The sequence below is a fragment of the Gopherus flavomarginatus genome, chromosome 5 (genome assembly GCF_025201925.1).
Source record: "Gopherus flavomarginatus isolate rGopFla2 chromosome 5, rGopFla2.mat.asm, whole genome shotgun sequence".
NCBI classification, from domain to species: domain Eukaryota; kingdom Metazoa; phylum Chordata; order Testudines; family Testudinidae; genus Gopherus; species Gopherus flavomarginatus.
The window spans coordinates 101458415-101471711 of record NC_066621.1 but is presented as its reverse complement, the minus strand read 5'-3'; the positions used below and the strand labels follow the sequence as shown (position 1 = coordinate 101471711).

The window sequence follows — 13297 nt, the reverse complement described above, 5'->3', positions numbered from 1 at the left end:
CTTTCCACAATTATATCTGAAGTTGTCCTAGAGCAATGTCAAGTTTGGGAGCTGATCTAAGTCTCTTGTTCCTTAGGATGATAGTGTTGTTGAGATGTTCAGAGCCTTTGGAGGGTTAAAGGGTATTTACCTATACAAAAGATAAACATCAGATTGATAAGACACTTTTCTCCTCTCAAAAGTTAGTGACCATGATCATGCACATTAAACTCAAAACGAAGTAATACTCTAGAGCCTTACGCTTCCCACAATGAAAATTTATACTCTAGTTGTTTCATTTGCAAAGCAGAGGAGCCTCTACGCATATAGGGGAAGAAAAAAAAATAAGTTGCAAAAACACACCTATGAAGCTACAGTAATTATAATTACTGATTTAAGCACAAAGACAATTTCCATAATATTTTTAATTAAAAAACAAATGTAGTCATTGGCTGGGTACATGCTACAGATCTACATTTCAGCTTCTCTTTTAAGTGCACAGTTGACACTTCATAGAATTTCATTGTCACTAGTCACAAAATACAAGAGAAAGTTGCCAGTCTAAAAAACCCAAGATTTTCCATAGCTGTTAAGTCAGAGCAGTTAAACTAAAACATCATAATCAGTAAGAGAAAATATAGCTGTAAACTGTGCTACTGAATTTGTTCCATTGTGGATCCATTTAGATTTAAGGTAGCCTGAATTTATCAGGAAAAAACAGACTTTTAACAACTAATTTTGTAAAAGCCATGTGTTAACTTTTGTTAGAGGAGGTAGCCTACAAGTTGTTAGATCTGAAAAAAATACAGGTCTATTCTGGCTGTAAACACTGCTAGAGCAGTAGATATAAATATCCATAATAAAAAGTAGTGTGGAAGAAGTTGTTCTAGGGGAAAAAAACAGGTAAAATGATCTGAGCTTCAAAAGGAAAAACTGTAGAAACATTTAGTACATTTACTCATCTGTGTAGTTTAAATGATATAGAACTGAAGATTAATATATTACAAATCCACATACAATAAAAAAGTGTTAGCTGTATAAATTCACCAGTCTGTTGACATTTGCAATGTGCATTTATCCAAACAAATTCAGGTATTTTTATATGCTAGTTATGTCATATACATCTGACGAGTCTCCAAAGAACAGATATAGTGGAAATATTGACTTGATTTTTAAAAAAAAATGTGCAAATGCTTCACAAATGAGTTTTACACAATGTGAACCCCTGATTTTTATAGCAGTTTTTCATCATGTCTTCATTTGTTATTCTAATAGATATATTTTGTATCTTAATAAATTGGCTTTTTCAAACGTTAGTAAGTAAGGCATCTTGCTGTATACAGTTTCTCAATAGTGCAAACAAAAACCATCTTTAATATTTTGATTAAAACAAGATACTAAAACATTTCAAAGTTTTTTCAACATAACTGGAAAATAGCTGCACATTTTAACTTTTCTTGTGAAACAGTTTAAAACCCTCTTATGCCGGCGACTGGTCTTGTTGGTTCCTCATAACTGGTTCTGTAGTTTTGTCTTCATGATGGTAGAATTTATATTCCTTTATGCAATATCGTAGTGAAACACAGCACCAATTAAAATGACTTTACCAAATAACTGAACAAATCCCAAATACAGCAAAAGGCATATAGTTTTCATAGTACACTTTCACCTCACTGAAGTAAAAGCTGCTCCTATTAGGCATTTTCCACTTCAATGTGAAGTAGATTGTTAGGATTTTGTTAGTGGTTTCATTAAACAGTTTTTGAAAGTCCATTCCTCTTCTGTCAATAGGTCTTAGAAGAGAGATATTTTGGAAATAGTGTATAAATCCACAGATATTTAAAAGGATTATTTAGCCAAATATGCACTCCTCAGTTCTCCAAGCATCTCAGTGTAGCTGTAATAAATAAGCACCTACATCCTGAAAAGGAGAAAGAAGAAAAAAGTTTTGTCACATTAATTCAGTACTGGAATAAAGAATGCATAAGGTAGGATGCATACTGTAATCATTTCAAAGTATGCTACAAAGACATTGTAATTTGCACTGCAGTAGTGCCTAAGAGCTCTAATCATAGACCAGGAGCCCTTTCTGTAAGATGCTGTACAAACATAGAACAAGTAAAAGTAAGGCCCCAGTTTATGACTACACCTCTACCTCGACAGAACGCTGTCCTCGGGAGCCCAAAAATCTTACTGTGTTATAGGTGAAACCGCGTTATATCAAACTTGCTTTGATCTGCCGGAGTGCTGCTTTATTGCGTTATATCCAATTCGTGTTATATCGGGGTAGAGGTGTATTTCAAAGTAAAGTACAGGCAGGACCCTGTCTGCTGAAAAGCACATTGGACCAAATTCCACAGCAACATCAGTGTGGTCTGTTTCCCTTCTCCCCCATGCATGCTCACATCTATGGCACATAGCTGAAAATACTCATTACGTAAAATTACTAGACTATTTTCAACAATATTTTTCTTCTGCTATGTTCTCCAGGCATCCTGGCTCCAATCCCTAGATGTCTGCTCCCCAGTGTTGTACAGGTGGGCTAAGAACTTCTTTCTCCCCACACGTGGCACAGAAAGGGGGCGTGTCTGTAGCCAGCTTCAACGGCTCATCTCTGAACTTCGGTTACTGAGCTGCTCTTCAGGTAGCTCAGCTGACCAGCTTAAACTTTTTTTTTTTTTTGCGCCTCCCACCACTCCAGGGCTGCAATCTGGACTCCAGTTCTGCCTCCTTGACCCCCTACTGCCTGGCTACATGGAATACTGCAGGGCTCATGCATTCCTTGTGGGGAAAGCTGGAGTGCAGCTACAGGCAGGTCCCAGCAGGGCAGGAAGACATAACATATCAGGAGCCTGCATGCATCAAAACGGCAAATTCCCCAATCATGAAACTGTAGAGTTCACAAGGCTCCGACTGAGATAAATGAGGTAGGTCATAGCCTAACATAATAGCTTTAGGGGTATCTGCAGACTCATGAAGACAACACTGAACTGATTTATGCTCTGGTCCTTTATGGTTGCCAAGATAATTTTGAAAACATTGAGTAAGTTTAAAAAAAAGATGAGCTTCTGGAATATAGTTTTATGACAGAGATGAATTCTACAAAGGGTCCTGACTACAAGCAAACACCAACACTGCTACCTCACAATAAAAATGCATATTCTTTTGTAAAAAGTCACTGCATCTCCATTTTTTCCACTCCAATGAACAGGCAGCTAGTGAAAAGTTGTTTGGTGGGTGGGGTAAGTACTATATGAAAAGCTCACAGCTATGCATTTCTAAATATTAGTCAGTGGAAACGTCCTCCCCTCGCAGATTTGTCCTCTTACCCTCTTTCTTGGGCTCAGGAACCTCTCCTTCACTTCATTGCTCAAATCATGCAGCTGAGCCAATGCCTACCCTCCCTCCTTTCCCATACTGGATCCATGTCAGAGCTCTCCTGGGAAGAGGGCTTTGGCTAAGTGCAGCCCTGTGGGTCCCAAATTGGTTTGTGTGAGGAGTACACGGTTCTACAGCTCTGACTGCCAAGAGCAACACCCGCAGAATTGGCTGCGCAGGCACTTTTCTCCTCAGTGGGCCTGTCACTGCCCTAGGCTGAAGAGTTGCAATTAACAAGCAGTAGGGGAAGGCAGATATTTAGCGTGCTTTAGAAAGCTGTGGGCTGCTTTCCCCAGCCCTGAAACATTTTAACTACCAAGCTTGTTACCCTCTCTCTTTGTCCAAACTCAAAGATGCAGCAGGTATTTAAGATTCTCTACCCTGCAGTACACATATATTGGTATGTCAATATTCAGAAACATCTCTCTCCTTTCCTGTTCTACGTACTAATCTGCATTTTTCTACTGCACTCATAATATCCAAGTGCCTTACTAGTATCAGATAAAAAAACCCAACATATCTCTCTCTCCCCAATTGCGAGGCATTTTTTTTCCTTTGTAAATAAAATGTTTATGGGAAAGCCAAACTAGATCCCCATGTCACTGCTAATAGATGAAACTGTAAAGCAGACATTTGAAATTTCTCCAAACAAACTTTTCTGATTTATATGAAAATTAAATGAAAAATATTTCCAGATTCTACATCCTGTAACACTTGTGGGATGCATACAAATTTGATGTCAAGTTAGATGGATATTCAGTGTTACATGGATTACTGAATATCTCTGGAAACAAATTACCTTAGCTATATTACCAGTATATCCTGGAACCAGAGTCAGATGATTTTCTTGTTCCCACAATCCACTTAGTTGTTGTTTTAAAATCTGAATATTTCTGGAAGAGAAATGTAGACACTCAGCCACAAGTGCACTTTGTATTTATCTAAATATCACTCTGGTAACAAGTGTTTTACGGTAGATATGCCCTTAGAAGACTCGGTATTAGAGAATGTTATTCTATATCACATTAGTGGCAATATCAAGGCAGAATGTAGACTTCTGAACTTATTGTTTAAAGTGAAGTTCACCAGTTTTTGTATTACTTTCATTTTTTGTATGAGTTTTGCATTTATTAAGACTCCAATAAAAAAATCACTGAGAACCTTTACAAAAGAAAGTTTTGAAGAACACTGCTTGCTTCACAAAAATATATCAACTTATTTTTAAAAGTCAGACAAAGTAATTAAAACATGCAATATTGTGCAGGAGTAAGATTCACAACACACATAAGAGGAGGTTACTTACTGTAACGGGATGTTCAAGATGTATGGCCCCTATCTGCATTCTACATGTGGATGTGCATGTGCGCCATACGCCTGAGTCCAAAAGTTCTCTCCAAGCAGTGTCCGTTGACCCGCACATCAACAGTATGTCTCCTTCTGTTCCTGACCAAGGGCATAAGGGGCACCGCGGGCGGACGCCACTTCAGTTCCTCCTTTCACCGCAGTGCAGTCAAGTCCGAAGCAGAAGGGAAGGAGGAGGGCAGGTAGTAGAATACAAGTAGGGACCACACATCACAAAGAACTTCCACTTACAAGAAGTAACCTCCTCCTCTTTGAGTGATGGTCCCTATGTGTATTCCACATGTGGGTGACTTGCGAGCAATGATCAGGATGGTGTTGGATGTGAGGAGGCTGATAGTAGAGCCACTTGCAATATAGCTCATCCCATGGCTATGTCTGCAGCTACCATGTGATCTAGGGCATAATGTGTTGTAGACGTGTATACAGACCACCACGTTGTGGCTTTGCCACAGAACGACAGCTAACGAAGCCAAGGAAGTGGCCTGTGCCCATACAGTATGAGCTGTAACATCTCCGGAGGGTGACTTTCGAAAGGGTTTAGTACTTCGTAGGTAGAACATCAGGGCCTGCCTGACATTGAGGGAGTGTAATCTCTTGTTTGTGGGGAGCCATGTGGTTTTGGGCAGAATACAGGTAAGTGGATAAACTGGTTGAGATGGAATTCTGACACAACCTTGGGGGGAAGTTTGGGATGTAGTCTGAATGAAAGTTTGTCTTTGTGGAAGACCATTTAGGGAGGATCTGCCATCATGGCTGCTAGTTCATTGATCCTTCTGGCTCAAGTGATGGCAACCAACCAGGAATGCCACTTTAATGGAAAGGTGGGTCATGGTACAGGTTGCCCAAGTTTCAAAGGTGGTCTTGTGAAAACTCAGAGGATGAGGTTTAGGTTGCCAAATCCACACCTCAGTGGGAACAATTAAATTTTGAGCAGGCCTTTCATGAATCAAACCATCATAGGGTGTGTAAAGATGGAGTATCTGTCCACTGGGGGAAAGGGAGAGGAAGGTGCTAGGTACCTCCAGGTGCACATGGATCAAGCTGAGAGCTAAGCCCAATGTTTCCAGGGCAAGGAGGTAATCTAGAATGATCAGGAAGGTCACCATTACTGGTGGTGTCAGTGGGCTCACTCCAGAAAGTGACGCCACTTCACCTGATGTGTTCTGGTGGATAATTTTCTGCTCTGGTTCTGCAGGATCTGGGCAGAATATGCACTATCTATGTCAGATGCTCATCCAAACACCAGACTGTGAGGTGACCTTTGAGCCTGCCCTGGTCTTGCGTGAGAAGATCCGGAAACAATCGGAGCATGAATGATGGTTGGGTAGATCTTCAGGAAGTTTGTGAACCAGAACTGTCAGGGACAGTAGAGTGTTATGGGGATGACGGTGGCTTTGTCCCGACACAACTTCCTGAGAACTTGAGGTAAGAGGGGAAAAGGAGGGAAGGCATATGGGAGGCCACCCGTCTCAAAGTGATGCTCTCTTGCTCCCGTAGAGTCTCTTCCCATGGTGCCCCTAAAGCAATACTTAGGGAGCTTCAGATTCACATATGACACAAAGAGGTCCTAGGTGGAGAGGGTGGTCAGTGTAGTTCCCATTGTGGAGAGTCCTGCTCAGTGCTTCTGCCAGGGAATTCTGGGTGCCTAGAAGATACACAGCCTCTATGGTCACCTGGTTTCTGATGCATCAATTCCACAGTCTGACTGACTCTGAGCAGAGGGAATGAGACTTGGCCTCCTCCTGCCCCCTGCTTGTTGATTCAGACCACCGTGGCAATGTTGTCTGAAAGGATTTGTATGTGGAGATCGCATATGAGGGAAAGGAAGGCTTTGCAGGAGAGATGGACTGCCTGTAGTAGTCTGGCTTCCCTCAGTGTCCATGTGACCTGCACCATGCCGTGGTCCAGTTGGGCACCCCATCCTGGAAGGGAGGCATCCGTCATGATGGTGGCCTTCGGAGTGGAGGATTGAAGGGGATCCCGATCATGACCTTGATGGGATTGGACCATCAAACAAGAGAGGTCAGAACATCCAACGGAACAGGGACTCTGGAATCGATGTGGTCCCTGGTCACTTGTAGGTCAGGTGGAGCCAGGTCTGTATACACCACAGGCGGAGTCTTGTGAGGGGCGTCATGTAGGTGCAGGCTGCCATGTGCCCCAAGAGAGGCATTAGCGGACTATTGTGTGTGGTTCGCTGCAAATGTAGCCAGTCAGGGTGCTCATCCTTGTAAAGCAATTTGCCAGGACAAAGGCCCATGCAGCAACTAAGTCCAGTCTCCAATAAAATTTATTGTCTGCATGGGTGACAAAACGGACTTATCTTCATTCACACAGATCCCTAGGGAAGCCAAGAGTTTTTGAAGAAATTGGATCATGGAGAAAAATTGTTGTCACACATGTCCCACTAGGAGCTAATCATCCAAGGAAGGGAACAGCACGTGACACTAACATCTCATCGGAGCCGCTATGACCGCAAATACCTTCGTAAAGACCATGGTGCTGTCACTATTCCTAAGGGAAGGATGCAAAACTGACAGTGTTGATGTCCCATATGAAACGAAGGAATTTCATGTCAGACAGATAGATGTCTATATGAAAGTGTGCATCTCACACAGAGAGCTGTGAACCAAGCTCCCTCCTGAAGGGAGAAGATTATCGATGAAAATGTAATCATGCGGAATTTCAACTTTCTGATTAATGTATTTAGCTGATGAAGGTCCAGGATTGATCTCTGCCCTCTGCTTTTTTTTTCAGGATGAAGAAATATGGTGCATAGAATCACCTTTCTTGGCATTAAGTGGGACAACTCTCTATCACACCCTGTTTCCCATTGAAGAATCAATTAGTGGGAGGGATCCCTTGAAGGGATGGGTGGGATCGAAAGACTCTATGGAGTAGCTGTGATGGATGAGAAAAAAAAAAAAAAAAGAGAAAAAAAAAAGGCAAAAAGGGAAGATGGCTCCTGAAGATGACTGGCAATGAGGTAGTTAGCATCAGAGACTGAAGCCACAAATCTCTGCGCAGCACTAGTCCAGTGGCCAAGAAACGGGAAGCAGTGTTGGCTGGCATCCACTGCTGTCTGGAGGGTCACCTTTGCCACCTGTCTCCCCATATCCACTAGGGCCTGGAACTGGGCCTGGTCTCACACAGGGAACTTCTCCCTAAACTCTGCCAGCCTGCCATATGTGTTGAAGTTGTACTTAGCTAGCACAGCCTGGTAGTTCATTATGTGGAATTGCAGACCTGCCGATGAAAAGGCCTTCCTGCCCAGGAGGAGTAAATTTTTTTTGACTCTTTGTCCAGTGGAGCGTGCTGATGGGCTCATTCTGCAACCGTATGAACTAGTGAGTTAGAGGCTGGGTGTGTGAAGAGGAAGTCAGCTGCTTTAGCTGGCACAAAGTAGCATCGCCCAGTTCTTTTCAAGGTGGAGACACATAATGCTGGAGTGTGTCACAGTGTCTGGGCCAGTTCCAGAATGGCCTCATTTATAGAGAGGACCACTCCGGAGAGTTCCTGTGGCTGGAGGATGTCCAGGAGATGATGTTGAGGGTTCTGGACTTCCTCCAGCAGAATCTGCAAGTTGGTAGCCATCCATTGCAGGTGTTCATAATACTGCTGATTATCTGGTAGAGAGTGTGACAGAGGGACGACTGCCTCAACTAGTAATGAGGCGGCTCTGGTTGGAACCAGCGATACCGGTTCCACGTCTTCCTCCTCAAACTGACAGAGTCAGCTGATGTGTGTGACAGGAATGATAAGAACCTTGAAATGTGCTGGGAATATGTAGTACAGGTCCCAGGGGATCCCGTAGGGCCAGAACAAGCGGTCCATTGGTCTGGATGGGCCCACGGGGAAGTAATACCAGGCTTCCCTCGGGGCTCCTAGCCGGGTAGGTAGGAGTGCCTCAGATGCCTGTTCAAGCTCCTGTGAGTCAAAGGTGAAACTAGCTGGTCTATGTCCTGGAATTCCTCAGAGTTGGATGACAGTTCCATTGGAAATGGTAGGATCGTTAGTACTGGAAGGTCCTAGTCTGATGAACATGGAAGGGACCTTTCCTGCATCAGGAGCAGCCATTGTCCTCTGGTGTGGGGATGTCCTGGAGAACGGATGGGCCTGAGAGGAGTAGGAACTGCAGCTGTGGCAGGAACACTGCCTCTGGAGATAAAAACATCTCTGAGTTTGTGGAGTGCCCACGGAGACTCCAGAGGGAACCTGGTTCCATAGTCAGGCCTGTTCTGTGCATGTGGTGGCAAAGTGGCACTGATGGAATACCCAGAGGTGCAATAATAGACAGGCATGCTAAATGTCCTGGTATTGAGACCACTGGTGGTACTGAGAGATCCTGCTGCTTCTTAGTCTTACCCTCCAGCCGGGTGGGGTGCGGTCTTTGACTTCAGTTCTGCAGGGTCTGCTTGTGACATCTCACCTGACCTGTAACAGCTCAAAGAGGGAATGCATCTCTTATGAGCTGTTTGCTGTGGGGATCTGCTGTTGTGCCCATAAGAGTGTTTCTTGTCCTTGTGGTGGGCCTTGTCCTTACTCATCAGTGCTGGTAGTTCTGTACCATGGCTTGTGCTCAGTGGGGCACTGCTGGGCTGTGGAGGCTGCTGGTCTAGAGGATCTCCTTGGCCAGGATCGGAGTGCATCTGTGGCCTCATTGCCTCTTCCAGCAGGAACTTGCCGAGATGGAGATCAAAGGTCTCTTAAGTTCTGGGCAGGAAGGACTTACAGATGTGTGCTTCTCCAGACAGTATAGGCACTGTTGATGCTCGTCACTGATGGAGAAAGAACAAGCACAGGAGACGTAGTTCTTGAAGCCTGGGATCCTAAGCATAGTCTCTGGGTGAGAAGAGGTTGAGTCCCCCAACTGGGGAGGGGTTATATTAAACTATTCACTATATTACAACCATAAATAACTATATTAACTATCCTAAGTATAAAAACTATTTAAAACAGTGAAAGGCAACTCTCTTATCTGGATAAGAGCAAAGAAGGAATACAGGTTTCGACTCAGGTCATGCAGCAGTAAGAGCGAACCGGAGTGATGTTGACTTGCACTGCCCCTTATACCCTCGGTCAGGAGCACGAGGATATGTGCGGGTCAATGGACACTGCTTGGAGAAAGCTTCCGGACACAGGTGCATGGTGTGCACGCATACCCACGTACAGAATACACATAGGGATCATCACTTGAAGAAGTGAAGTTTTTACTTTCAGGTTATCGTATGTTGCCTGAAGCGTTTCCATTTTGGGAAAACATGTATCTGAGCCCTTGTGATCATGGGACAAAACAGTCTAAATAAATTTAATGCAGCTTATGAATAACTACACAACTACAGTAATGAATGACAATACACAATATCATACTCACCCATCTTTTACTTTTTCCATGTGTGCAGACAGTTCTGACCACCATCTCTTAATGACAGCTAGGAGCCAGTTTAGACCAACTATCACATATCTGTAACAACATATTTAGATATTATGTACCTACCTCCCCTTTGGTGCAGATGGATGCCATATCCACCAACTGAAAGGAGAGGTAAACAGATTCCCTTTTACTTGAAAGTTAACTAAAAGATTATATAGGATAAAGCTCAGAAGGTGGCACAACACAACTGGGAAATCATGAAGGAAAATAATTTCACAGTTTAATTCACTGATGTATTTTCTATTTTGAAATGATGAGGCAAGCTCACATAATAAAAGGATGTTAAGATGTTCTGCATCAGATTGTTCTGTCAGTGAGTCTCATACCTTGGAATCAAGACTTTGGTGCTGGGTCTACAAGATCTTAGTGTTTGTGAATAAATTTTGAAACAGGGACAAAGACAGCTTCCTCCTCTACAACTGTGGAGAACCCTTGGCTAAAACAAAAACATAAAAAACTGCATTTTTTGCACCACTTGACTGGGCCTGGAGGAAATGAGGATAGGGATTTACATCAGAAGAGTAATCCCTACAGAGAGCTTCCTGCATGGAAGCAGTGGAGAAGTGAACAGCAGGAGGGTCCACTACTATGCAGGGATACTTCTGTGGTGGAGTTGATGGGAAGAAAAGTGTATCAGTGCCCATGAAGACTACTTTACTCACTTTGGATTGGAGTAGGAGTTCATGACCAAGAGCCTGGTCGGGAATGATTCTTTTGAACCATTCTGAGGGTTCTAATATAAAGAATTAAGTTGGTGATTCATTTTGATACTTACTCTTCATATTTGCTTTTAAGCAGTGATTTTACTAAAGGAAACAGATCTACACAGCAGCCAACTGAAATATATGTTTTTTCTTCCTGTAAACTAAAATAAAGTAGTGTTAAAGAAAATGAACTTGGACCAATTCATTTGAACCCTGTTCAAACTCCCTCCTCCTGAAAGTTTTTTTTTTTTTTTTTTTTACCTGCTAGTAAGTACAGGAAGGCAATCTACTACTACTCCAAGGTCCTGTATCCTAGAGATATTAAGGAAAAATAGGTTAGATTACTAGTTGATTATGTTACCCTGTGTAATTCCACTAGGATTAATTTTTTAAAACATCAGGAATTGTAGCTAAATTACAAGTTGATTCAAGTTAAGAAAGTTTACAGTGCTGCAGCAGCCTTGGGATGGCTACTGCATTGGAGAGGAATTTAAAAAATAAACTTAAAAAACAGAACACTCAGTTTACCTCACTAAATAGGCTATGAGTTCACTTATACTTCTTCTTCTCCAGAAGGTAAAAGCTACATTCAGTCGCAGGTTTCTACTAAAAAGAACTTGTGCCATAGTATCGTGGTCCTGAGAAACCTGTATTTAAGAAACAAAAAGGTTTTCAAACTTAAATATTGGTTAGTTATTGCACAATGAATTCCTGCAATACAATAAAAGCTATTACACTGACATAGTTTTTCTAAACAAATGGTGACAAATCTTAAAAAGAATTTAAAATTTTTGTAATACAGGTAAATTAAATAATCTTCAGAAGCAGTGGTCTAAAACACTAAGCATTTTTTTTTAAACCAACAACAGCTCAAAAGCGTCCATTTAATAAAAAATATGCAACACAAATAGATTTATTACTCTGGTCCATAATTTTCAAAAATGGGTGCCTAAAGTTAGGTATCTAAGTAAGTGACCTGACATTCAGAGGTGGCAAGCACCTGCAAATCTCCCAGACTTCCACGGGAGCTGCTTGATGTCCAGCAATTTTGAATAAAGTCATTGTACTTATTTAGGTGTCTAAACAAGGATTTAGGAACCTACTTAAGAACTCATTACAGAAAATCTTGTCCCTGTTCTGTAATTTAAACCAATACATTATTTTATGAACCTAGTTACAATACATCTTTGACTGTAACAAGAGAGAAACACTTTAAAAGATATTTACTGCATTACATCACCCACATCTCTCAATACATGACCACCTAGGAAGTAGTGCAGAGAAATCTACACAAATATAAAAGGGCAGCATTCAAGTGATTTTAATTATGGTTTTCTTTCAGATCACTCATGAAAATTTATTATGGCATACGTTATCTGGCCTTCTGAGCCAATTACAAGAAGTAACACTGAATGCCTTCACAGGGCTTGGTCAAATACTCCTGTGAAGGATACTGTTTTCATCTGCTTCCCACCCACTCATTCCCTGGCAGAAACTTACTTCCAAAACACTGTCTTTAACATTCACTTCTTTTATTGGTCCAAGAGATAAGAATAATTACAGTCTCTTTAAAAACATCTGCAGCTAATTTAAAACCAAAATGAAAATAATGGACTGAGGTGATTGGCATCAAATATATTCGAAGAAAAACTTTTGCAAAACTTGACTTACCTCTGAAAAAAATCCACTGTATTTTGATGAGGGACCTTGTGTTTGAGAGGAGCCAGAATCACTGGTATTTAATAAAAGCGTATGACTGTCGTGTAGTTTTGCCGGCAGATTATCTGCACAAGCCAGTTCATTTTCCTTATTTGCCATGTCACGGCCCCTGACTTTAGGGAACTGTTTTTTTCTGTAACAAGGTTTTGAAGTATAACAGTGAACTTTTTTTCTACAATATACTACTTTGAAAAAAAAAGGGGAGCTCGTCACAGTTTGTCCAACTGTTGTTCTGCAATGAGAGAATATTCGTAAGAAATCAAGTAAAATATTATGTATAATTCAGTCATTAAACACTAAAATATTTTAATGGATTTAAGCCTTAAACCTAGAGATTATTTTAATTAAATGATTTTATTTTCCAAAAACAGTAATTTGCTCTCTTTCTGAAGCTTTAAGACTTTAATTAGGTCATCAGCATAGTGACAACTTCTGTTAATATCCCTCCCTGTATTTATCTGAAGGCTCATCTCTATTCCAGGAATGAGAATAATTCAGGCAACAAAACTGAAGGGTTGATTCCTATTTTGGAACTAATCTGATGGCTTCCCCTTTGGTGTGGCAGAAAGCTCCCAAGAAAGAACTTAAAATCAACTCCACAATGGAGTTGTTGACCACTACTATTCCTATAAGCTTTTGAAGGACCTTATATAGATGTACAAGGATCCCAAATAATTTCTTGCATCTGAGGAAGTGGGTATTCACCCACGAAAGCTCATGC

General features: G+C 41.6%; 1 protein-coding gene across 4 annotated transcripts in view; it reads right to left on the bottom strand.

Moving 5' to 3' along the window:
- Positions 1–386: 386 nt before the first annotated feature.
- KATNBL1 (katanin regulatory subunit B1 like 1) overlaps positions 387–13297 on the bottom strand; it is a 47013-nt gene continuing 34102 nt past the window's right edge. The window contains exons 4-10 of one of the 4 annotated variants that reach the window (XM_050954867.1): positions 12529–12808; positions 11386–11504; positions 11119–11169; positions 10929–11018; positions 10094–10183; positions 4171–4250; positions 387–1900 (exon numbers count right to left, since the gene is read on the bottom strand). In XM_050954867.1, the coding sequence (XP_050810824.1) occupies positions 1851–1900; positions 4171–4250; positions 10094–10183; positions 10929–11018; positions 11119–11169; positions 11386–11504; positions 12529–12808 (760 nt within the window). In that variant the 3' untranslated portion in view covers positions 387–1850. The other 3 variants (XM_050954868.1, XM_050954865.1, XM_050954866.1) reach the window with 3 other exon arrangements.